We start from the raw sequence: 27,043 nt of genomic DNA on the forward strand, positions 1-27,043 counted from the left end.
GCGACCCCATGGACTGCAGCCTACCAGGCTCCTCCGTCCATGGGATTTTCCAGGCAAGAGTGCTGGAGTGGGGTGCCATTGCCTTCTCCGCGGGAAAGCTAGTCGCAGCCCAAAACCAACCCAGCCTCTCAGCGCCCCGCCCACCCCATAATCCCAGGGCACCTGAAATCGCCAGGAATGGGTGGTCCAATACTGTATCCAAGAGGATGGGCTTTGAGGCCAATGGACCCAATCTGAGTCCCAGTTGTACTCTTTTTCCTTTTTTTTTTTCTCACATTTCCTTAGTAACATTTCTTTTCTTAAAAACTTCTCTTAAAATTTTTTAATTTTTAAAAAGTAAAATATACAAAAGCTGCCGCACTCCCGTATACTCTCCACAGTTTCACCAATTATTAACATTTTGGCAACGCTAACAAATTTGCCAATTTGTTTTTTAAACTTTTTATTCTATATTGGGGCATAGCCGATAAACAGTGGTGTACAGTTTCAAGTGAACATCGAAGGGACTCAGCCACACACGTACATGTATCTGTTCTCCCTGAAACTCCCCTCCCTTCCAGGCTACCACATAACATGGAACAGCGTTCCTTAGGCTCTACAGTAGATTCTCACTGGTGATCCGTTTTAAATATAGCAATGTCTGATTGCACTATTTTTTTAAGTTCTCTGTTTTAATTAATTATTTATTTGCACCGAATCTCAGCTGCTGTGTGTAGGATCCTTGGTTGTGGTATGTGGGATCTTTAGCGGCAGCATGCAAAGTCTTAGTTACAGCATGTGTGATCTAGTTTCCTGACCAGGGATGGAACCTAAGCCCTCTGGATGCAGAGTCTTAACCACTGGACCACCAGGGAAGTCGCTATACTATTTATTGTGTGACCTTAGGTACCTTACATAGCCTTGGTTTTCTCATCTGTAAAATGGGGATGAGAAAGGGTTGTATGAAGATGGAATGAGATAATGCATATAGAGAGTTTACCTGTACCTATAACTGAGACATAGTAAGTGTCCAATAAATGAAAGCTGTTCTCAAGATTCTCAAGGTCATGATCATGATGGATAGCACCATCAGGACTCTCAGAGACACAGTCCTTAAGGACTGGAAGGAGTAAAACAGATGCCTTCCACCCAGCACATGCTATGGCTCCCACCCCTCCGGAGGGCACAGCTTCTCCCAAGGCTCCCACTAGCCCTGCTGGAGAGTAGCAGGCTGGGAATGGGCAGGGCCCCCCCAGCAGCCTCTCACCTTCCATGAGGACCTGCAGATAGATCTTGCCGTGGCCACGGTGGCGGTCAGGCGGGTTCATGATGTAGCAGTTGTAGGTGCCTTCATCCTCCAGCTGCACTTTTTTCAGGGTGACTGACACGTCATACTTGCTGGGGTTCCCCGAGAACTCCACGCGGTCTCGGAACCGCTCCAGCTTCAGGTTAATGATCTTCATGCGGAACTGGAGGAACTGAGTGGGGGTGACGGGGTAGGGGGTGCTGGATGAGCGAGGAGCTGCAAGGACAGCAGGAACCCCTTCCTCCCTCCCCCCTCCTTTGCCTGGAAGGGAGGCAGTCACCTCCAGATCTCTGCCGCCCTCCCAGGGCCACCCAGGTGTGACAACACACCTCTGCTGACGCCCTGGGGAGCAGACAGCCCACCAGGGTATGCCGCAGTCCTGGTCCAAGGCAGGGACAGGTGGTGGGAAAGAGGGGCTTCATGCTGTGGGGCTCCTGCCTCCTCCCCCATCCCCTGCCACCATCCCAGGGCTCACCATCTCCTCGGAGCAGTTGTTACACTCCTGGTAAGTCCAGTTCAGGGAGAACTGTTTGTGGTTCACGGTGTAGCAGGAGTTGAAGGTGCAGGACAGGCGGGCATCAGAGCCATTGAGGACGTTGAGGGTGTTAGGTACTGTGACTTCCATGCTCCTCCCTGGTGGCACTGTGGACAAAGTCACACCCAGTGAGGATTCTGGCTGACACTGCCGGGGAGGGGACAGGTGCGCCTGGTGCGGAGTGGAGCAGAGCTCGGGCAGCTAGCTGAGTCCCTTGTGGCTGCAATTTGTCAGAGGGGAGTGGAGAGGGGGGCAAAACTCATAAGGGGTGCCTAATGTGACCCTTGGAGAGAAGTGAGGGGAAGAACAAGGCTGGGGTGTAGAGAAATCAAGCATCTGTCAAGCCAGGGATAGACAGATGGCCTCAAGCCCTCCCTCCACCTGACGATTGTCATGGCCACCTGGAGGCTGAAGACCTTGGACAAGGCCTGCACTGTGCTGGCCTAGCTTTCCCCTTCTTCCCACCGCTTCCAACCGTTTCAGCAGAGCCCATGCCCTTCCAGCTGCAACTGCGGGGTCTCCAGGGGCAGGCAGCCTGGAAGACAGATGCAGAGGCCTCGACCCACATACCCCAGGGCAGAGGAAAGCCTGGGCACTCAGCCCAGCCCAGCTCCCTCCTCTTCCCCAGGGTCCTGGTGGGGATGGCAGATGAACAACAGGAGGGAAGCAATACCCCAGAAGAACAAGCACAGTTCGAAGGGATCGACCAATGGGTCTACAAGGACAGGAGTCCCTTTTGGAGACATCAGGCCTGGACTGCGAAATGCCAGGCTGGATGAATCACAAGCTGGAATCAAGATTGCCGGGAGAAATATTAACAAACCACACTTACGGCAGAAAGTGAAAAGGAACTAAAGAGCCTCTTGATGAAGGTGAAAGAGGAGAGTGAAAAAGCTGGCTTAAGACTCAACATTCAGAAAACTCAGATCATGGCATATGATCCCATCACTTCATGGAAACAATATGGGGGAAAAAAATGAAAACAGTGGCAGATTATATTTTCTTGGGCTCCAAAATTACTGTGGACAGTGATTGCAGCCATGAAATTTAAAAAAAGCTTGCTCCTTGGAAGAAAAGCTATGACAAACCTAGACAGCATATTAAAAAGCAGAGACATTACTTTACTCACAAAGGTCCATATAGTCAAAGCTATGGTTTTTCTATAGTCATGTAGGGATGTGAGAATTGGACCATAAAGAAAGCTAAGTGCCAAAGAACTGATGTTTTTGAACTGTGGTGCTGGAGAAGATTCTTGACAGTCCCTTGGACAGCAAGCAGAGCAAACCAGTCAATCCTAAAGGAAATCAACCCTGAATATTCATTGAAAGGACTGATGCTGAAGCTGAAGCTTCAATCCTTTGGCCACGTGGTGTGAAGAGCTGACTCATTGTAAAAGACCCTGATGCTGGGAAAGATTGAGGGCAGGAGGAGAAGGTGACAGAGGACGAGATAGTTGGCTGACATCATCGATTCAATGGACATGACTTTGAGCAAACTCTGAGAGATAGTGAAGGACAGGGAAGCCTGGCATGCTGCAGTCCATGGGGTCACAAAGAGTCAGACAGGACTGAGTGACTAAACAACAACATAGAAGAGAAATAGTAATACTAAGTATCAATCATTCATTCACCCATTTACCAAATATTTACCAAACATTTCTAAATCACCTTCTCTGCCCCGCCCCCCAGACACTCAGTCTAGGCCCCAGGGTTATTGCTGTGATACAGGCAGAGATGCTATAACTGAGTTTGTATTCTAGGGAGGGGGGGCAGATGTTAACAGGGAAAAGATAATAATGTAACTTTAGTGATACACGGCAAGGGCTGTAAATAATATAAGGTGCAGGGTGCTGTTTGACATCAAAAGTCAGGGAAGGCTCCCCCAAGGGGTGCCCTGTAGGTGGGCCCCACTAAAGTGAGGGAGTGAGAAGTTTTCAAATTTTGAAGGAATCTGGGGCAGCAGAACATCCAGAGGAAAGTTCCAGTGGTTGGAATAAGCATCACGTGTCTGGGGCACAACCCAGGAGGTGATCAAAGGGGCAGTTGGAAACAGCTGAGGCCCCAGACTTAGGCAGGGACCAGGCTGCCATTCTTCTGAGATAGGAAGCCACTAGAGGGTGCCCAGGGAGCAGCTAGGAGGCACGGAGTTCCCATTAGACCCGGTTCAATCCTAGCTCTGCCTTCTGTCAGCTGGGAGAATGTGGGCAGGTTCTTCCACCTTCTGAGGCTCAGGCACCTCCTGTGTAAAATGCACCAGTGATACCTACCTCCTGGGGTTATTATAACAATTAAATAAGACAAAACATATAAACCAAGTTCAGTTCAGTCACTCAGTCATGTCTGATTCTTTGCGACCCCATGAATCGCAGCACGCCAGGCCTCCCTGTCCATTACCAACTCCTGGAGTTCACTCAGACTCACGTCCGTCAAGTCAGTGATGCCATCCAACCATCTCATTTTCTGTCATCCCCTTCTCCTCCTGCCCCCAATCCCTCCCAGCATCAGAGTCTTTTCCAATGAGTCAGCTCTTCGCATGAGGTAGCCAAAGTACTGGAGTTTCAGCCTTAGCATCATTCCTTCCAAAGAACACCCAGGGCTGATCTCCTTCAGAATGGACTGCTTGGATCTCCTTGCAGTCCAAGGGACTCTCAAGAATCTTCTCCAGCACCACAGTTCAAAAGCATCAATTCTTCGGCACTCAGCTTTCTTCACAGTCCAACTCTCACATCCATACATAACCACAGGAAAAACCATAGCCTTGACTAGGCGGACCTTCGTCGGAAAAGTAATGTCTCTGCTTTTGAATATGCTATCTAGGTTGCTCATAACTTTCCTTCCAAGGAGTAAGTGTCTTTTAATTTCATGGCTGCAATCACCATCTGCAGTGATATTGGAGCCCAAAAAATAAAGTCTGACACTGTTTCCATTGTTTCCCCATCTACTTCCCATGAAGTGATGGGACCGGATGCCATGATCTTCGTTTTCTGAATATTGAGCTTTAAGCCAACTTTTTCACTCTCCTCTTTCACTTTCATCAAGAGGCTTTTTAGTTCCTCTTCACTTTCTGCCATAAGGGTGGTGTCATCTGCATATCTGAGGTGATTGATATTTCTCCCAGCAATCTTGATTCCAGCTTGTGTTTCTTCCAGTCCAGCGTTTCTCATGATATACTCTGCATAGAAGTTAAATAAGCAGGGTGACAATATACAGCCTTGACGTCCTCCTTTTCCTATTTGGAACCAGTCTGTTGTTCCATGTCCAGTTCTAACTGTTGCTTCCTGACCTGCATACAGGTTTCTCAAGAGGCAGGTCAGGTGGTCTGGTATTCCCATCTCTTTCAGAATTTTCCACAGTTTATTGTGATCCACACAGTCAAAGGCTTTGGCATAGTCGATAAAGCAGAAATAGATGTTTTTCTGGAACTTTCTTGCTTTTTCCATGATCCAGCGGACGTTGGCAATTTGATCTCTGGTTCCTCTGCCTTTTCTAAAACCAGCTTGAACATCTGGAAGTTCACGGTTCACGTATTGCTGAAGCCTGGCTTGGAGAATTTTGAGCATTACTTTACTAGCGTGTGAGATGAGTGCAATTGTGCGGTAGTTTGGCACTGCCTTTCTTTGAGATTGGAATGAAAACTGACCTTTTCCAGTCCTGTGGCCACTGCTGAGTTTTCCAAATTTGCTGGCATATTGAGTACAGCACTTTCACAGCATCATCTTTCAGGATATGAAATAGTGCTGGGAGCCACCACGGAAGATCCCACCCATGACAAGGTCATGTGGAAGAGAACTGTTGAGCAAGGCTTCAGAACTCAACGGGCTCCCTAGGCTTTCTCGAGCATCTACCCCAAAACCAGAATCTGTCTGTTTTACTATTTTATGACTTTCACCAACTCCTCTGACATTAACAGGGGTCTATTCCTGACCACCTTTCTCTGGAGAAAGTTAACTTAGGGCTATAGCTAATAAGTCTCCTGGACGTGAGAGAAATATTTTAAATCAAACCCCCTCTGTTAGCATTATAGCTTGCTTGGCAGGTATATCCAGACCCTTGCAGCTATGCATATGATTATTTACAACCTCCCAAGTGTGAGAGGCACAAAAAGCCTAAAACATAGAGCCTTTCAAAGAGTTAAAAGTTATTAGAGTAGTGCTAATGTAGGATTTCATTATTGGGCCAATGCTTGTTGCTAAGTTCCCATATCTCTTATCCACTGTGCACCTGGGAGTGCATTAGTTAACATAGTTGGAAAGTAAGAAAAACAAGTGTAGCCTTGAAATTAACCACATCAGACTTTTGAGCTAATTGGTTCTTTCTTGTAACTCACTACACCTTTGCTTTGTGAGAAATGTAACTTGTTTAATACTTTTTGAGGCTGACATAGATTAGAAATATAAGAAAAAACATTTCAAGGGAAAATAAGTTTTCTGGTTGAGAAGCCTTTATCAAAAGAGGGTCATAAAATGTTCACAGGCCTCCAAGGACACAAGATAATGTACACAATATTGTTTATGGGAAAGGTTTGCAGAAAAATCCTAGTTTCGATAAAGACAAAACAGATATAATGTTTGGGCTGACTCTGTATGATTTTGCATCTTTCATTTCCCTCTATGTACAAGTAAAGGTATAAAAGACCCTTTTAAAAATAAAAACAATGGGCCTCACTTGAAGAAGCTTGGTCACCCCATGTTTTTCTTTTTTCTCTTTTTTTTCTCTCTTACTTTCTTTTTCAGGCTGATCCCTTGGAGCATAGAGGCTCCCTGCGTTCACTTATCTGCCCGGGTTTCTAAGACCTGAACGGGAAGACGTTCTGCATTTTCACTCCCTCGGGAGACCGGGAAGGCACCTGTGGCCTCCGTGAACAGGGCAAACTTCTTGTCTCCAAGTTTTATTGGCTTTCTATGTAAACCAAGGAATATCAGCCTCTTTCTCTCCTCTATTTTCTTATCTACAATATTCTTTCCTTATCTCTCTCTAAATCATCCGCCGACGCCATTTTTCCTTCAGGTTCCCTTGGATCCTGCGGGGGCTGGACCCCGGCAAAATAGCTCAGCTGGAATGCCATCACCTCCACTAGCTTTGTTCATAGGGTTGCTTTCTAAGGCCTACTTGACTTCACATTCCAGGATGTCTGGCTCTAGGTGAGTGATCACACCTTTGTGATTATCTTGGTCGTGAAGATCTTTTTTGTACAGTTCTTCTGTGTATTCTTGCCACCTCTTCTTAATATCTTCTGCTTCTGTTAGGTCCATACCATTTCTGTCCTTTATCGAGCCCATCTTTGTATGAAATGTTCCCTTGGTATCTCTAATTTTCTTGAAGAGATCTCTAGTCTTTCCCATTCTGTTGTTTTCCTCTATTTCTTTGCACTGATCGCTGAGGAAGTCTTTCTTATCTCTTCTTGCTATTCTTTGGAACTCTGCATTCAGATGCTTATATCTTTCCTTTTCTCCTTTGCTTTTCACTTCTCTTCTTTTCACAGCTATTTGTAAGGCCTCCTCAGACAGCCATTTTGCTTTTTTGCATTTCTTTTCCATGGGGATGGTCTTGATCCCTGTCTCCTGTACAATGTCACGAATCTCCATCCATAGTTCATCAGGCACTCTATCAGATCTAGTCCCTTTAATCTATTTCTCATTTCCACTGTATAATGATAAGGGATTTGATTTAGGTCATACCTGAATGGTCTAGTGGTTTTCCCTACTTTCTTCCATTTCAGTCTAAATTTGGCAATAAGGAGTTCATTATCTGAGCCACAGTCAGCTCCTGGTCTTGTTTTTGTTGACTGTATAGAGCTTCTCCGTCTTTGGCTGCAAAGAATATAATCAATCTGATTTCAGTGTTGACCATCTGGTGATGTCCATGTGTAGAGTCTTCTCTTGTGTTGTTGGAAGAGGGTGTTTGCTATGACCAGTGCAAACAGAAGTCTGACAGAATGTGGTCCACTGGAGAAGGGAATGGCAAACCACTTCAGTATTCTTGCCTTGAGAACTCCATGAACAGTATGAAAAGGCAAAATGATAGGATACTGAAAGAGGAACTCCCCAGGTCAGTAGGCGCCCAATATGGAGATCAGTGGAGAAATAACCCCAGAAAGAATGAAGGGATGATGCTCAACATCACTCATTATCAGAGAAATGCAAGTCAAAACCACAATGAGGTACCATTTCTCGCCAGTCAGAATGGCTGCAATCCAAAAGTCTACAAGCAATAAATGCTGGAGAGGGTGTGGAGAAAAGGGAACCCTCTTACACTGTTGGTGGGAATGCAAACTAGTACAGCCTCTATGGAGAACAGTGTGGAGATTCTTTAAAAAACTGGACATAGAACTGCCTTATGACCCAGCAATCCCACTGCTGGGCATACATACCGAGGAAACCAGAATTGAAAGAGACACGTGTATCCCAATGTTCATCGCAGCACTGTTTATAATAGCCAGGACATGGAAGCAACCTAGATGTCCATCAGCAGACAAATGGATAAGAAAGCTGTGGTACATAAACACAATGGAGTATTACTCAGCCATTAAAAGGAATACATTTGAATCAGTTCTAATGAGGTGGATGAAACTGGAGCCTATAATACAGAGTGAAGTAAGCCAGAAAGAAAAACACCAATACAGTATACTAACACATATATATGGAATTTAGAAAGATGGTAACGAGAACCCTGTATGCGAGACAGCAAAAGAGACACAGTTGTATAGAACAGTCTTTTGGACTCTGTGGGAGAGGGAGAGGTGGGATGATTTGGGAGAATGACATTGAAACATGTGTAATATCATATATGAAACGAATCACCAGTTCAGGTTTGATGCATGATACTGGATGCTTGGGGCTGGTGCACTGGGATGACCTAGAGGGATGGTACGGGGAGGGAGGAGGAAGGGGGGTTCAGGATGGGGAACACGTGAATACCTGTGGCAGATTCATGTTTATGTATGGCAAAACCAATACAATATTGTAAAGTAATTAACTGCCAATTAAAATAAATAAATTTATATTTTTTAAAAAAAGAATGAAGGGATGGAGCCAAAGCAAAAGCAATACCCAGTTGTGGATGTGACTGGTGATAGAAGCAAGGTTCGATGCTGTAAACAGCAATATTGCATAGGAACCTGGAATGTCAGGTCCATGAATCAAGGCAAACTGGAAGTGGTCAAACAGGAGATGGCAAGAGTGAACGTCGACATGCTAGGAATCAGCGAACTAAAATGGACTGGAATGGGTGAATTTAACTCAGATGACCATTATATCTACTACTGCGGTCAGGAATCCCTTAGAAGAAATGGAGTAGCCATCATGGTCAACAAGAGTCCGAAATGCAGTACTTGGATGCAATCTCAAAAACGACAGAATTATCTCTGTTCATTTCCAAGGAAAACCATTCAATATCACAGTAATCCAAGTCTATGCCCCAACCAGTAACACTGAAGAAGCTGAAGTTGAACGGTTCTATGAAGACCTACAAGACCTTTTAGAACTAACACCCCAAAAAAGATATAAACCAAAGGGTAGAGGAATTCCCTGGCAGTCCAGTGCTTAGGACCCACATTTCACTGCAGTGGCTGGAGGGTCAACCCCTGGTTGGGGAACTTAACATCCCACAAGCTGCACAGCATGGGCCCCCCAAAAATAAAAAATAAAGCAAAAGGTAGTCTAAATTCCCCTCAAGCTCTGTCCCATAGAAGGAAGGGCTTCCAGGGCACTCTCCTGGCAGGGGCACCTTGGAGCCTGGCCCCTCAGGACACCCCTTGGAACTCCCTGGGATCTGGCACATGGCGCTCCTTCTGCAGAAGCTGTTTTTTGTGCCAAGCTGCGGAGGCCCCACCCCAGGCACTGCAGCCTAGAAGCAGGGATAGCAAAGTCCTTCCGCTCAGCTCATCCCTTGGGATGAGTGGCCAGGGCCCAGCATGCACCACTTAAGAATAGGGGATCCTCAGAAACGCTGGCCCCGGAGGTCAGGATCTAACCATAGACAGCGGGGGCAGACAGGCGGCCCGCCTGCAAGGACAGGCTGCTAGGTGTGCTGACGTGCACGTCAGGGGAATATGAACTGGGGAGGCTGAGCACCGGCCCAGAAGAACAAAGCCCAGTTCCTACCTCCTCACTCACAGCCGTTATGAAAGCACCGAGCATAGCGCCAGGCTAGGAGGTGTGAGGAAAATGCCATCTCCACCCCCGCTCTGCAGAGGCGGAGGAATCTGCAGGGAAGGAGCCTGGCAGGGCCTTGTCCTGAGCTTACCTCATATCCCGGGAACACCTTGCTTCTCTAGCACCTTCCCTGGGAAGGGTCTGCCCTTTCCCAGAGCTCCTGAGCAAAATGAGCCTCCACCTGACGTTAGGAAGTAGGTCGGGTGAATCTGGGTGACCCATCCCTGCCTCTGTCCCGCCCCAGCCCACGACATCACCCCACACACAGACCTTGAACCCTACCAGGAAACCTCCTCCATCTTGAAGAAGCTAGCACCCTTCGGGAAGGTCGGGACCCTGGGGAGCGAGGGGCCTTTTCTGGCCCGCCTGAGAGAGGCAGACATAGGCAAGGCGGGTCCCTCCTGCATCCCTACCGCACGTCCGGTAGGAGGCACCAGGCGGACACTTGTGCCCTCTAGCGGCCAGAGAGGTCAACCGTCAATTCCCAACTGCAGAGAGAGAAACTCAAATTGTTATCAACAAATCCAGTTCCATCATCTTAACGAGGAAAGGGAGGCCTGAGAAAGACACACAGTGGATAGGGACAAGCCGGGGCCAGAGCCAACCATCAATTCCCAACTGCAGAGAGGGAAACTCAGGAATTGTATCAACATATCCAGCTCCATCATCTTACCAACAAGGAAAGGGAGGCCTGAGAAAGACACACAGCGGATAGGGACAAGCCGGGCCTGAGTCATGGTCCCTGACTCCCTCTCCAGCGCCTACTTCCACCTGAGGCCTCCCAGGATCCCAGCTCAGGGCAAAGTCTTGACGTCCTTTCACTAATCCAGGCAGTCCTTAAAGATGAGTAAGTCATCGTGCAACACAGGCTCTGAGCAAACTTCTGGGCTCCTGATGAACTCTGCTGCTTCAGGAAAGTAGCAGAATCCACAGCGAAGGTCACAAAAGGACTTCATAACAACAACAAGGCCCTTACCATGTGCCAGGCTCTGTTTAAGCACCCTACAGATATCGCCCTATGACCACCCCCACTTTCCAGGTGAAGAAATGGAGCACAAAGAAGTTAAATGAATAGCCCAAGTTCACAGCTAGTGAGTGACAAAGCTAGATTGGAACCCAGGCTGCCAGGCTCCAGACAGAGAGGGTTGAGGGGTAGAGACTGCGTGAAGGTGTGGGTTTTATTCCAAGGGGTCCCAGAGACCAGGCCTCCTGCTGTCTGCAAGGCAGGTTCTGCGCCATAACTGTCAGCCCGCAGGCTGGCCAGAGGGGAATGGTCTTATTTAAAATGAACTTCCATACAAGAGGGGGCTTCCCAGGTGGTACTAGTGGTAAAGAACCTGCCTGCCAATGCAGGAGACGTAAGAGATGTGGGTTCGATCCCTGGGTTGAGAAGACCCCTGGAGGAGGGCATGGCAACCCATTCCAGTATTCTTGCCTGGAGAATCCCATGGACAGAGGAGCCTGGTGGGCTACAGGACCACAAAGAGTCTGACATGACAGAAGTGACTTAGCTAGGTGTTGGAGCCGGAAATGAGGTTGGGATGCTGGTTGGCCCCAGATGGTAAAGGGCTTGGAAGCCCAGGAGCCTGGCCGAGGTCCTGAAAGTACCAGGGAGCCCTCGGTGGTTGGTGGTGAGGGGTGATGAGGACAAGGCTCTCATGGCTGATGGAGAGCACCGTACAAGGGGAGCCCATGGTCTTCCTGGTTGTCCCGTTTGGTACCAGGTCTGGAGCCTGGGTCTCCTGAATTCCAGCTCACAGAAAGGATATGATCAACAGGGGTACAGTCAGGATGTGGCTTTTGAGCTTAGTTCCAAAACATTACCAGGGCCCAGGCCCCCTCATTTTCTCCTAGGCGCATCTGGGCACCGTGGGCCCTATGTCATACAATGGCCCACCCTGCAGAGGTCATGAACATTTGCTCATTACCTGTCAAACACTTTCCTACAGAGACTAGAAGTTAATTCTCCTCATGCCTCCTTCCAGTCTATGAGGTAGATTATTTTTTTCTTGGTTAAAAGAAAAAGGCTTGTCTAAGCAGAGAAATTACCTCCCGCCCTTCTGGAGCACATGGCCTCCTGCCGCCCCTGACTCAGAGGCAACTGTGACATGCAGTGCATTTTCTGGGCTGCCTCACCATTTAGACCCGTCACCTCAGGGCTCCCCTCCCAGGCCAGGCCACTCCCATCAGCCATGAGAGCCTTTTCGTCATCACCCCTCACCACCAACCACCGAGGGCTCCCTGGTACTTTCAGGACCTCGGCCAGGCTCCTGGGCTTCCAAGCCCTTTACCATCTGGGGCCAACCAGCATCCCAACCTCATTTCCGGCTCCAAACCCTCCACACTTCCTCCACTCCAGTGACTCCAGAGTTCTTGTGGTGGTTTAGTCGCTAAGTTACGTCCAATTCTTGCGACCCCATGGACTGTAGCCTCCCGGGCTCCTCTGTCCATGGGGTGCTCCAGGCAAGAATATTGGAGTGGGTTGCCATTCCCTTCTCCAGAGTTCTTACTTTTCTGAAAACACCGCCTTCTTCCACTCCTCCATGCCTTTGCACAAGTTTTTGCTCCAGATTGGGACGCTCATTCACCCTGCTGCACCTGAGCCCTCCTGCTTATCCTGCAGACCCCAGCTAACAAGGAGTCACTTCCCCAGTGCCTGAACCTTCTCCCCAGCCTTCCAGACCCAGAGGCAGAGCAGTATCATGGCCAAGACCAGTGCTCTCGTACCCTGCTCTGATCTCAGGCAAGATGGTTCACTCCCAGCACGTCAGCTTCCTCATCTGTAAAAGGGGAGACAAAAATAGGCCCCACCTCCTAGGGCTGTTGTGAGGATTAAATACCAAAGCATAAAGCTCATGGCAGTGCCTGGTACACGGTCAGCCTCACCAAAGGTTAGCTGCTGTTACTATCACCATTGCTGTTTCTTTATAGCACGTGTGAGGTGGCATTGTTATTTATGTTCCCAAATCCTTCAGGAGACTCTGGGGAGCTGATTCTTATCCATCTTGGCATCCCCGGACCTAGAACAGTGAATGACACACAGTGGACACTCAATAAAAGTCTGTCGGGGGAAGGGAAGGCATTTTCCCCCGTGTGTTCATGTACAGTGGGCTTGAGTGAGGACCAGACTCCACTTTCTAGGCCTCACCTAATATGACCCAGGGGCTTCCCAGGTGGCTCAGTGGTGAAGAATCCACCTGCCAAGCAGAGGTTTGATCCCTGGGTCGGGAACGTCACTAGAGAAGGAAATGGCACCCCACTCCAGTATTCTTGCCTGGGAAAATCTCATGGACAGAGGAGACTGACGGGCTACAGTGTCCACAAAAGAGTCAGACATGATTTAGTGACTAAACAACAACATAATCCAGACTTTGGTGACCAGTCCAGTGACTACAGAGTCAAGGGTCTTGAGAAAAACTCTAGGAAAGATCAATCAATTGGATTGCTTCTAATTGAGAACGTCTCACACGCTTCTGCTGTGTGTACAGCAGGTTGACCAGCTGTCCCCTGCCCCTTTGTCAGCTCTATAGTCATCCTCACAAGCCCAGCCCCTGTCATAGCCCCACCCTTATCACTTGTGGCATCCCTCCATCTCAGGGACTGTTGCTGCTTCAGCCATCAAAGTTTCCTTGTCCACCTGACTCCTTGGCCTTGGAGTGCCAGATGCAAGATCCTCACTCTTGCATCCTCCCCCCATCCAGGTTTGCAGAAGCTTTAGTTTCCTCCCACCACCACATCACAGCCTCCACACCCTGACTTCTTCACCCCAGACTCCATCTTCCCCTGAGCCACACCCTGACCTGGTCCCCCAAACACCCTCCCTTTCTTCACTTAGGGAAGGCTCTCCCTCCCACAGGAAGCTCTCTCTAACTCCTGGAAGAGATTGCCTGTCCTGGTTCCCCATCTCCTTATACACTGGTCACTGACCCAGCTCCCCTCTTTTTGCCCATATTTAAGATTCTTTAATCCAAATTATTGTTAGCATGTGCTGTGCTTAGTCGCTCAGTTGTGTCTGACTGCAGCCCCATGGACTGTAGCCCACCAGGCTTCTCTGTAGCCCACCAGGCTTCTCTGTCCTTTGGATTTTCCAGGCAAGAATATTGGAGTAGGTTGCCATTTTCTCCTCCAGGGGATCTTCCCAACCCACAGATCGAACTCAGGTCTCCCGCATTGCAGGCGGATTCTTTACCATCTGAGCCACCAGGGTAGCCCCAGAATACTGGAGTGGATAACCTATCTGTTCTCCACGGGATCTTCCTGACCCAGGGATCAAACCCAGGTCTAGTGCATTCCAGGCTGATTCTTTACCAGCTGAGCTAACAGAGAAGCCCATTTTTAGCATAGCAGTACCATTTCTCAAACATTGGGGGGCAGTAGAGTTCAGTGGTTAAGAATGGGCCGAAGTCAGACAACCAAGGGTTCAAATCTCAACTCCCTTTATACTATTCCTGTGACCCTATTGGGCAAGTTACTTATCTGTGCCTGTTTCCTTATCTGTAACATGAGAATCACGGAGAAGGCAATGGCACCCCACTCCAGTACTCTTGCCTGGAAAATCCCATGGACGGAGGAGCCTGGCAGGCTGCAGTCCATGAGGTAGCTAAGAGTCGGGCAGGACTGAGCGACTTCACTTTCACTTTTCACTTTCATTCATTGGAGAAGGAAATGGCAACCCACTCCAGTGTTCTTGCCTGGAGAATCCCAGGGACGGGGGAGCCTGGTGGGCTGCCGTCTATGGGGTTGCACAGAGTCGGACACGACTGAAGCAACTCAGCAGCAGCAGCAGCAGCAACATGAGAATCACAGCATATCTACCCCACATGATTACCAATTGCCTCAGGACTAAACAAGATACCCAGTGCATGGGCATATGAAAAGCATTCATAAATGTTAACTATCATTGAGCATCTGCTGTGTGCCAGACTCAAAAAAACCCAGGCAGTAGATTCTCTTCAGTTCACCCAGGAAAGAGGTGAGTAACTTGGCAATAGTATGAAGTAAATGACAAAGGTGGCTTTAAACCCAGATGGAATCCAAGGCTCATGCTCTTTCTACCACCTTATTCTGTAACACTGTTAATACATCCAATAATCCAGCAAAGCTCATTTGCCTCATTGTGCAGGCTGCCAGGGGCCCTGTGCTGTCTCTGTTTAGCACTCCAGCCCAATAGCCAGCATATATGCTAAGTCACTTCAGTCATGTCCGACTCTTTGTGACCCCATGGACTGTAGCCTGCCAGCTTCCTCTGTCCATGGGATCTCCAGGCAAGAATACTCGAGTGGGTTGCCATGCCCTCCTCCAGGGGATCTTCCCCACCCAGGGATTGAATTTGCATCTCTTATGTCTCCCACATTGGCAGGCAGGTTCTTTAACTCTAGCGCCACCAATAGCCAGCACAGCTTGCCAGAGAAGGAGAGAGAAAGAGGGTTAAAGAGAAGGAGTGAGAGAGACTTTGCGATAGGGAATATTCCCACTGACAGCCCTTGGACTGGATCCTCAATTGCTATGCCCTCAATGAGTAAGTTTAAGAGCAAGAGTGAAACTACCTAGAAAGCAGGTTTGCAAGTAACTCCCTCGCCCACCTACCCACCAGGAAGTCCATGAGTGGCCAGGTATGAAATTAGCATTTGGATCTCTTGACAGTCTGCAAGCGGGGTGTTGGGGGTGGTGCTGGGCAGTTTGGAGACATGATCTAAAGGGCCACAACCACCCTCAGTCCATGAGTTGCTTTTTTTTTTCTCTCCTGATCCCTTCACCTGACCCCTCCTCCACTCCATCTGGCCCAAGCCAGACAGCTTCTTCATCAGTGCCTGCTTCAGCAGTTCTCATCCCAATGCAGAGATCATTCCTCAAGCCTGCTTCCCACCTACGCCCCCACACACAGCAACAAATCAGTGGTACAGATTTCCAGGAAGCCAGACCCAGACTCAACTTTCTGCCCCCTATTCCACCACCGAACACTCTTTTCAATACGCTAAATCCGCCAGATTCTGAAGATTCACAGACATTAAGTCCCAGATCATCTGTAGCAGCTGAAAGCAAAAATCCATGAAGAGGCTCTGCAGATCAACCTACCTTCTGCCCCCACCCCCACATAGGTCCATTTCAGGGAAATCCACAGAAAAATCACTTCTCTTGACACCTCCGGGGAACACTCAGATCCCCTGACCCAGCGTTTCTGGGACCAGATCACCCCAGCATTATGCGGTCCCCGGACTGCGTTATGCAGTCCCCCAGTCCCAGCACCTCTCTCCCCAAGGACACCAAGGGAAGCACAAGCAATGTCTTCATTCCTGCCCCCGGCCCCCATCCTCCTCCTGTTGCAGCTGCACTTCTGGACCCCTCAGGAGCATGCAGATGTGCAGTCTAACTTACCCAAAGAGAAAAAGAGACTGAGCCCCGTGAGACTGAAGGCAGGGCGAGGTAGCCAGGCATTTCTGTGCATTTTCAGACTGAGATGTTAGTCGGGTGGGATAGGGGAGAGGGTGATTTGAGGGGCCGAGGGCTACGAGGGAGAAATGGTTAGATGCTAAAAAAAAAAATGCACAGATGTACTTCAAAGACACATACAACATTAAGGAAGCTTTATTTCCATCTCTCTAATATGGCCGGCTTGTATGTTGCTGCTAAAAAGAGAGAGGGAGTGTGGAAGGGAGAGAGAAAAAAGTGGATGGAGTAAATTTTGTGGTTAGTGGATTTTGAAAAGCAGGTGGGAGGGCATAAAAAAGTCTTTCTGCAAAGGAAAAAGTCCCTCCAACAGCAGCACTAAAGTACAGCCTGCCTTTATTCTTCACTGGGGTGATTGTTGGGGTTTGAAAGTTGTTTGAGGAACCCGCTTATCTCAAAGCTGCTGAATCCTTTTTTTGTGGTGAATTCTTTTTTGTCATTTAAAAACACCCAAAAAAGGAGATGATAATATTTGTTTACTTGGAATGGTTTCAGGAAGTAGGGTGGGAGATTTTCAGGAAGTAAGAACTTCCTCATTTTTCTAGCATTTCCACTGAAAACAGAACAGCAGATTGGTGTGAAAATGTCTAGGAGACCTTATAATCAAACGTAATGTGAACTTTGGGGGAATCCTGATTCAATCAAATCAATAGTAAAAAGACATTGTTGAGATCACTGGGAAGAAAACAAATATGGACTGGGTGTTAGATTACATTAATGAAGAATGCTTCATTTTGGGGGTGTAATAAAAAATTGTGGTTATGTTCTTTAATGTTTTTTTCTGTTATACGCACTGGAATGTTTATAGTTGAAATAATAGGATGGATGAAATTTGCTTTAAAATATTCCAAGAAAAAAAATTATGGGGGGAGGTCGGTGACGACACAGGAGACGTAGTCGTTGTTGACTGTTGAAACTAGCGATGGGTGCAAAGGTTTACTATATGTTCACTTTTTTGTTGTGTATGTTGGGAAATACTTCCTTTGGAAAAAAAAGAAAAAAGCTAAAATCGTAAGTAAAAGAACTTGGGGTGTAGTACCCACTCTTTCAAGGAGACATTTGAGGAGAACACAGACTCACACAGCCACTACAGGCACTTGTGACAGGCCACTGAAGAACCAAGAGGGAGCCACTTGCACCTTAGAGCATTAACTCTGTACCAAGTCTCTACCTCATTATAAGCCGGGAAGAAGTGATTTCGTCTCTCGTTTTTAAGTTTATTTTCTAACTAGAGTATAATTTATTGACAATGTTGTGTTAGTTTCTGCCATACAACAACATGAATCAGTATACAAATATCCTCTCCCTCTTGAGCCTCCCTCCCACCTCCCCCCATCCCAGCCCTCTAGGTCGTCACAGAGGACCAAGTTCAGCTCCCTGTGTTATACAGCAGCTTCCCACTAGCTGTCTAGTTTACACAGGGTAGTGAAAAAGGAGACACATGTCCACCCCCCAGGGTAAAGCAATTGGAGATTCAGTCCCTGTGGAATAATAATATAATATATACATAAGTATTAATAATTTAATTCCCTGTGAAATAATGTAATTTCACAGAATCCCATGGACAGAAGAGTCTGGTGGGCTACAGTCCATGGTGGTGCAAAGAGTTGGACATAACTGAGTGACTAACACAATAATAATAATTGTTGTTGTTCAATAATTATATGAATTATGAATATATATATGATTATGTATTCATATAATATTCATTATATATATGAATAATTATATTAGTGGATTATAATTATATGCTGTTGTTCAATAATTACAATAATAAAAATGATATAATACTGTAGCCCACCAGATTCCTCAGTTCATGGAGTTCTCTAGGCAAGAATACTGGAGTGGGTAGCCATTCCCTTTTCCAGGGGTCTTCTCAACCCAAGGATCCAACCTGGATCTCCTGCATTGTAGGCAGCTTCTTTACTGTCTGAGCCACTAGGGAAGCCCTAATATGTTGTAAGAGCAGGACAATTAAGGGAGGAGGCTGAGCCCTGCCTAGACAATGTACTTCTCATTCTTGAAGTCAGGAGACCTCCCCGACCACATGTGCACAGAAAAGCTCCTTGGAGGTTAAAGGGAGATTGATGTCAATGGATGTTCTACCCACAGGCCTTTGTGGTAGAATTCATCTTGGCTAAGAGATGCCTGTACACACATGGAAGGATCCTGAGATATACCAAATATAAACTGTGAATCAGGCAAATCAAAATGATCGGCCAAAGGAAAACAGGAAGAAACGCCCCATGTAAGTGATTTTAACTGCCATGGGAGCACAGTTCAAGGACTTTCCCTCTGAGTTTGCACGTGTGTCTATGCACACGTCCTGCACTCTCTTTTCTTCTTGATAACTACTTGCGTCACTACTTTTTGTCTTTGTGGAAATTCTTTTCTGCAAAGCCAAAGGGCCAGGCCCCTTGTCACTGACTGCTGGTCTAATGGCCAGGATCTGGTGCACTCACCACCACAGCCTGGCCTTGCTCTGTGGCTGGGAACCCAAGCCTCCCTCCAAGCGATTGCAGGCTGAGGCCACCTGACATAAGTAGTGTATATGTGCCAATGCTGCTCTCTCAATTCATCCTTTTCTCTTTCTTTTTGTTAATTGCAATGAGGAAACAGAGGACAACAGGGCCTAACCCTCTCAAGTTCAGTTCAGTTCAGTCGCTCAGTCGTGTCTGACTCTTTGCGACTCCATGAACTGCAGCACGGCAGGCCTCCCTGTCCATCACCAACTCCCAGAATTCACTCAAACTCATGTCCATTGAGTCGGTGATGCCATCCAACCATCTCATCCTCTGTCATCCCCTTCTCTTCCTGCCCTCAATCTTTCCCGGCATCAGGGTCTTTTCAAATGAGTCACCTCTTCGCATCAGGTGGCCAAAGTATTGGAGTTTCAGCTTCAACATGAGTCCTTCCAGTGAACACCTAGGACGGATTTCCTTTAGGATGGACTGGTTGGATCTCCTTGCAGTCCAAGGGAATCTTAAGAGTCTTCTCCACACCACAGTTCAAAAGCATCAATTTTTCGGCGCTCAGCTTTCTTTATAGTCCAACTCTCACATCCATACATGACTACTGGAAAAAGCATAGCTTTGACTAGATGGATCTTTGCTGGCAAATAATCTCTCCTTTTTAATAAACTGTCTAAGTTGGTCATAACTTTCCTTCCAAAGAGTAAGCGTCTTTTAATTTCATGGCTGCCATCACCATCTGAAGTGGTTCTGGAGCCTAGAAAAATAAAGTCAGCCACTGTTTCCCCATCTATTTCCCATGAAGTGATGGGACTGGATGCCATGATCTTAGTTTTCTGAATACTGAGCTTTAAGCCAACTTTTTCCACTTTCCTCTTTCACTTTCATCAAGAGGCTCTTTAGTTCTTCTTCACTTTCTGCCATAAGGGTGGTGTCATCTACATATCTGAGATTATCGATATTTCTCCTGGCAATCTTGATTCCAGCTGTGCTTCTTCCAGCCCAGCGTTTCTCATGATATACTCTGCATAGAAGTTAAATAAGCAGGGTGACAATATACAGACTTGACATCCTCCTTTTCCTATTTGGAACTAGTCTGTTGTTCATGTCCAGTTCTCACTGTTGCCTCCTGACCCACATATAGGTTTCTCAAGAGGCAGGTCAGGTGGTCTGGGATTCCCATCTATTTCAGAATTTTCCACAGTTTATTGTGATCCACACAGTCAAAGGCTTTGGCATAGTCAATAAAGCAGAAATAGATGTTTTTCTGGAACTCTCTTGCTTTTTCCATGATCCAGTGGATGTTGGCAATTTGAACTCTGGTTCCTCTGCCTTTTCTAAAACCAGCTTGAACATCTGGAAGTTCACGGTTCACATATTGCTGAAGCCTGGCTTGAAGAATTTTGAGCATTACTTTACTAGCATGTGAGATGAGTGCCATTGTGTGGTAGTTTGAGTATTCTTTGGCATTGCCTTTCTTTGGGATTGGAATGAAAATTGACCTTTTCTAGTCCTGTGGCCACTGCTGAGTTTTCCAAACTTGCTCACATATTGAGTGCAGCACTTTCACAGCATCATCTTTAGGATTTGAAATAGCTCAGCTGGAATGCCATCACCTCCACTAGCTTTGTTCATAGTGATGCTTCCTAAGGCCTACTTGACTTCACATTCCAGGATGTCTGGCTCTAGGTGAGCGATCACACCTTCGTGATTATCTTGGTCGTGAAGATCTTTTTTGTACAGTTCTTCTCTGTATTCTTGCCATCTCTTCTTAATATCTTCTGCTTCTGTTAGGTGCATACCATTTCTGTCTTTATTGAGCCCATCTTTAACTTAAGCCCACTTAAGTTACCTATGATATTAATAGTTAAGGGCAGGGTTGGAGTCAGGACTCAAGCTAAGGTCTGTGTGAAACACTGCATATATCCAGTAATCCATATCACTTGTTACCAAGGGGAGGAGACACGAGAACTTTCCTTGGGTTGTTTAGAGACACAGGGAAGAGAAAACCAGAATAGAAGAAGCAAGATGCCTCTGTGTGTGTGTGTGTGTGTGTGTGTGTGTGTGTGTAACAGAATGCAGAAAGCGTCAGGGCACAAAGGAATAAAATGAGAGGCCAGCACAGTGCTCATTTCAGAGCAGACACAGGTACTGTCTAGCTGCCCAGGGGTACCCTGAATGAATGAATGAGTGAGTGAATTTGGAGGGGGATGGGACATCATCCACATTATCGAGAAGTCAGTGAAATGTAGTCCAGGCCACTGAAGCCATCCTAGGTTGAGGAGCAGTGAAGTGGGTCAAATTTGGGTGGCAGTTGCTGAAGGCAGAGGTGTGGGGAGAAGACCTCTGAGCTTGTCCACACCAGAGGTGCTTATCCACCCCTGGATCTTACAGAGACTCTGTCGCCAAAGTGCCTCTCTCACTTCACCAGAGTCTGGCTCTAGCTGGCTCATTCACAGAGCTCACAGCCCAAAGGAAGATAAATCAGAGAAGGAGAGATGGGGTAGCCTAGGAGAAAAGGGTCTGCTGGTGGCCACAACCCTCAGATCCCAGGCCTCCTCTGCCATCAGCACTGGCCTGGCTCTCAGGTACACTCACAGGGGTACACCGGCAGCGGCCCAGGGGCCCCAGCTCCCTCCCAGCCCCTCAGCCCAGTCCCAGTCTGCAGCACCACGTTGCCGCAGGCACATGTCAGGCGGAGAGTTTTGGTTTGATGTAGCCGGCCTCCTCCTTTTTCTTAACACTGTTGAGCGTGCCTGTGAGGCCCAGGGAAGCTGCTTGCTTACCCAGCTCACTTGGTCTCACACTGGGTCCAAAAGCTTCTGTTTGGGGGACATCTAAGAAACAGATCCAGAAGTTCCTTTGCCTCTATCCAGAATTTGGCTAAGAGAAGCCAAGCCTGTGACTTAGTATAGCCTTTGTCCAATTCAGCTCTCCAGGACCAAGAGTCAGAAGGCATTGGATCAGGGGAGAGGCACCCTGGCAGGGTGAATTGGGAGGAGAGCAGACCTCGAGCTTCCCCACAGCTCAACCGGGCTTCCAGATGCCCATCTGCTTCAAAAAGGTATGCCTTGCCCCAGGAGCCAATAAAAGCCTGGGAAGCAGAAACTCAAAGAGGTCATCAATAATATGCAAAACAAGACACCACTGTTGAAGACAGGCTATCTGGGGAATGAGGCCCTCTTTTCAGCATTTCTACCCAGTGCCGTTTTTCCCTGAAGACTGGATTAGACAACACTCAATTTTCTATCCTGCGTGGCAGAAGAATGTTACAAATAACCCAAAGGAAGCTGGTTTCCTTTCACTTTTGGAATTCTTAGTTGAGGCTACAGAGAGCCTCCCTGGGTACCACTGCCTTACTGGACCAATATCCTCAGCCTCACCTGGGAGCTCCTTAGAGATGCAGAGTCATGGGTCCCACTCAGACCAAACAATCAGAATCTGCATGTTAAACAAGATCTTTAGATGTTTCTTGAACACACGAAAGTTAAGGAGTAATGCCTTCAATGAATACTAAAAGGTTTGCATCCCAGGAGCAAGAAGCAGTGTGGAGGCCACGTATGGGAGGCTGAGAAGAAGGGGCTGGCGAGCAGGAACAAGCTTAGGATTAAATGTGTACAGCATCAAGTGGCCTGCTCAGGAATAACAATTTCACTCACCTTTCTTCTCTGCCCTGACCCTTCCCAAGCCAGTCTGCACCAGGCAAGGTTTGAGGTTTCTCTTACCCCATGTAAGAGCTTCACGTCATGGTGTCCCTACCTTTGAAGTTTCCTCTTCCAGGAATGCCCTTCCTCCCTTGTCTGCTCAGCTAGCTCCTAGTCCTTCTAAAATCTACTAAATGACTTCCCTGGTGGTCCAGTGATTAAGAATCTGCCTGCCAAAAATGTAAGGGACACAGGTTTGATCTCTGGTTCAGGAAAATCCCACATACAGTGGGGCAACTAAGCCCGTGCCCCACAACCACAGAATCACATATGCTCTAGAGCTTGAATGCCACAACTGCTGAAGGCCGCGCACCCTAGAGTCTGTGCTCGGCAACAAGAGAAGCCGCTGCAATGAGCAGCCCGTGCATTACAACCCAGCTCTCAGCAATGAAGATGCAGTGCAGCCATAAACAAATAAAACATAAATAAATTTTTTAAATCTGCTACAAAGTAACCCCTTTCTTGTTGTACCTACATACTTCTCTCTGTGCTGCTTGACCCTGGGTCCGCTCACTCATTTATCAGTTCCTTCATACAACAAACTCAAATATCTAATGTCCCCTATGGGCCAGACACAAGGCTAGAAACTAGAGACATAGACGTGAATGAGATACAACTCACTCTGTGAAAGTTTACCTTCTCAACTCTCATCTACCTCATCAATGGTACCCCTGGGATTGCTTGAGCCAGGGAGTATTGTCATTTTTTGTTCATATATCTTACCTCCCCAACTGGACTGTAGTTCCTTAAAGACAGGGGTTCTGTCTTATTCTTCTTAGTTTGTGGCTAGGCCACTATTAGTCCCTGAGCAGATGAGAATGAATGCATGAATGAATATCTTTCATATCTTGGGAAAGAGCAGAAACTCCATCAACCTGACCTTCCACAGCCAAAGTGTGGTGGAACCAGGACAGGGAGCTGCGGGGGGCGCTCCGCAGAAAGAGAGAAGCAGTGGAACTTCCCTCAGCAAACCTGAGGGGTCCCGAGGAGAGGTGAGCCTGCTGTCCGCCAACCCAGCCCCTCGGCAAGTGAGAGACAATCAGACGCGACAGGAGTTCCGTCTAAGCAGATCCGCTTTATTGTTGTAAGCTCTTGGTTTATAAAGGCAAGCAGGGAGGGGTTTGCGAGGGACTTTCCATAGTTGCACCAATCACATTAAAGGTCAAATCGTCATGTGCCATCATTATAACAGGAGTCTATGGTGATCACGCCTACATGCACAGAAATCAAGAGAGCCAATCAAAAGTTTTGACAGACAACTTAGGCCACGCCCTCATCTCTTCCGCCAGGCGCCATCTTAGCTCTAAACAGCAAAGCTAGCCCTTCTTTTTTAAGGTTTCCCATTTAGGGCCCCACAGGGAGCCAGGTTCAGCCACCTCGTTCCCTAGGAATTCCATTCAATGAAGGATTTTCCCACATGGAGTCAGATACTGCAACGCTCACAGAAAAGACCTAAAGCACGATCTCTAAAGAGTTTAAGATCTCTCAGAGAAAATAAAGCCCACACCCATGAAACAATCAGAAAACATCAGATGATAAAATCCAGTAAGTGTAGAGATACATAGAAATGGACCATCACCCAAGCAAGACTCAAGCAGACCCTTGAAGAACTGTGGTGTTGGAGAAGACTCTTGAGAGTCCCTTGGACTGCAAGGAGATCCAACCAGTCCATTCTGAAGGAGATCAATCCTGGGATTTCTTTGGAAGGATTGATGCTAAAGCTGAAACTCCAGTACTTTGGCCACCTCATGCGAAGAGTTGACTCATTGGAAAAGACTCTGATGCTGAGAGGGATTGAGGGCAGGAGGAGAAGGGGACGACCGAGGATGAGATGGCTGGATGGCATCACTGACTCGATGGACGTGAGTCTGAGTGAACTCCAGGAGTTGGTGATGGACAGGGAGGCCTGGCATGCTGCAATTCATGGGGTCACAAAGAGTTGGACATGACTGAGCGACTGAACTGAACTGAACTGAAGAAGAAAAAGAGAATGCTAGACAGGGGAACACCAAGAGCAAAGGTTCAGAAGCACAAAAAACAAAGGTATATGGAGCATGGGGAAAAAATGGGAGGTGTGGATGGGTAGACAAGATGGTGCCCAGTGTCAGAAGGCCATGAGCATACAATGTGGAGCTCAGACCAGGGTCTGGGGAGTTCTGGGACAAAGTAGATCACTATTGCTCTCACCATCTAGGAAATATGAAAGGGTTTAGCTTTCTGTGAATACTCCAAGTTCCCTTATTTTTTGATGAAGAAGGGATGTTTTAAGAGCTGGTTTTTATAGAAGTGTTAATGTGCCACCTGATCTCCCTTGAGGAAGAACGAACCACATTTGCAAACCAACTGGCCAGGACAGAAGGTCAGGAGTTCTGAGAAACTTTGGTTTGTTCTCAGTAAGAAGATAACTGGTCTGGGTTGGGACAAAACTTGCAACCTAAGGTTCTCTAGGTCTAAGTAACTGAGCCAAATCAGTGGTAGCATGACCACTTCCAAACACACACACACACACACACACACACACGTACAAAGAGCTGGTTATTTATAAAAAAAATTCCCAGTATAGACATGTAAGCACACAGACTAGCTAAAAGGAGAAAGAGTGAGGTGGCAAAGAGAAAAAGACTGAAGGGCTGGCAGAAGGCAGAAGCCTTTTAAAGGAGGCATATCTTCTGTAGGTCCCCAGGGGACAGGCTGAACTGTTTTCAGTTCCAGTAGCCAAACTCTGATGGTGCCAGATTCTCCATTATTCCTGGGCGGCCCCACCCCCTTCACCCTTAGGCTGCTTTCTGTTGGCAAAAATTTGCTTGCTTCTGGAAGCCTTTGAATATGGGAGCATCTGGTCATCTAGAGACTGAAAATACTGCAAATTCCAGTAACAGAACTGCTTGGATCTACAAGGAGATCCAGCTTGCTCCATCTCCAGCAGGTGTCTTGCCCTTCAGAACATCACCCCTCAGAGCTATGCAAAATCCTTCCCCAAGTTTGGCTTCCTAACTCTTTCTTTGGATGAAAAGAAGGACTTAGTATATTTAGGGTTGCAGGGCTTCCTGCCCATAGAAATAAAAAATAATGAGATGGGGACTGAATCATCAGATGACAAATCCACTAGGGAAAACATATTGGAAGGGGATGGAGGATCCAGACCAGGCTCTAGCCCCTAACCAACCTCACTTAGTTCCCATGATTATTTTCTATCAGGCAAATAGCCTCAAAGAATTGACACAAACTTTGTCTATTGAACAGAGAGTAAGAGGCAGAGCCAAGATTTAAACCAGGTTTGTTTCACCTAGAAGCCATTCCCTACACCATATGCCTTCATGGTCCTGGATTTAGTAGACAACCACCCCTAAGCGAAGGGCATAGTGGGCAGGCAGGTGTTTCCCATGGGCCCATGCAGGGCTATTTTGGCTTGGGGCAAAATTGTATTTGACAGCTATGAACTTGCACTCTCAACCTTGACTCCATGCCTGTGTATAAGAGGAAGATTTGTGGAGAGGCAGAGTTGAGGGAGAGAGGTAGACTTCCTCTTCTTCCTGCTCAGAATGAAAGCTTAACCTTGAATGAGTGGAATTCATATTTGATGTGCGCAAGTCAAACCCTGCAGGGCTCTGTGCACACTTGCCGGGGCAGAGCGCCCTCTGCAGGGAGGAGCACATGGAGAAGCTGCCTGCCCCACTCAGCGCTTATCCCAAGTATTCCTTTCTACCCGGACAACAGATGTACAATCACCATCCATCCACTCCACTCGGTATCCTGAAGGTTGTCATCACATGAAAACAATATTTGAGGAAGTGGAAAGGGGCCCCTTAGCCCAGGAGAGCATGTTGCCTAATAAGTCAGAAATGAAACCACTTCCTCCCCATGAACTTTTAGTATATGAAAGAGGGTCCCTCCCTCATCATGTCAACATGTCTCCCCTCTCTGATATGTCTTGGACAGGATATTGCTTTAATCCACATATTGTAAATTACTGACATGCTCCTTATTGAGAGCTAACACTGAGGAGGAAACATTTCATGACTCTCAGATATGGCTGAACAAAAAGAGGCTTAAAGCCTCCAAGTGGAGTCCAGAGGACAGCTGGTAAAAGAGAAAGTTAATGATGAGTATCTAGTGGAGGGTCCTTGAAATCTGGAGAGTTAGGGAAATTACTCAAAAATGTAGCTCTGGGGCTTCCCTGGTGATCCAGTGGTTAAGACTCCACACTTCCAATGAAAGGTGCCTGGGTTCGATCACTGGTCAGGGAACTAAGATCCCACGTGCTGTGGGGTGCAGCTAAAAAAAATTAAAAACTACCTCAACTTGAGATTGGATCAGAAATCAGAAACCTACAAAGGATCTGCTCTTTATCCAGGCCCTAAATGGCTAAGAGGGAAAAATGGGACACAGTACATGAGGCAGGCCGTATGGGAGTAAAGACGAAGAGATCCGAGCTGAGCCCAGACTAGA

The 27,043-nt window shown here is 47.3% G+C and overlaps 1 protein-coding gene across 1 annotated transcript in view; it reads right to left on the reverse strand.

Moving 5' to 3' along the window:
• The window catches only part of SCN2B (sodium voltage-gated channel beta subunit 2), a 20,866-nt gene extending 4,173 nt beyond the window's left edge, over positions 1–16,693 (reverse strand). Inside the window, exons 1-3 of the mRNA XM_040258094.1 lie at positions 16,348–16,693; positions 1,761–1,927; positions 1,247–1,457 (exon numbers count right to left, since the gene is read on the reverse strand). Coding sequence (XP_040114028.1) covers positions 1,247–1,457; positions 1,761–1,927; positions 16,348–16,417 — 448 coding nt within the window. The 5' untranslated portion in view covers positions 16,418–16,693. The remainder of the gene's footprint in view (positions 1–1,246; positions 1,458–1,760; positions 1,928–16,347) is intronic.
• Between the last annotated feature and the right edge of the window lie 10,350 nt (positions 16,694–27,043).

Source organism: Oryx dammah, unplaced genomic scaffold, assembly GCF_014754425.2.
Source record: "Oryx dammah isolate SB20612 unplaced genomic scaffold, SCBI_Odam_1.1 HiC_scaffold_17, whole genome shotgun sequence".
Taxonomy (NCBI): domain Eukaryota; kingdom Metazoa; phylum Chordata; class Mammalia; order Artiodactyla; family Bovidae; genus Oryx; species Oryx dammah.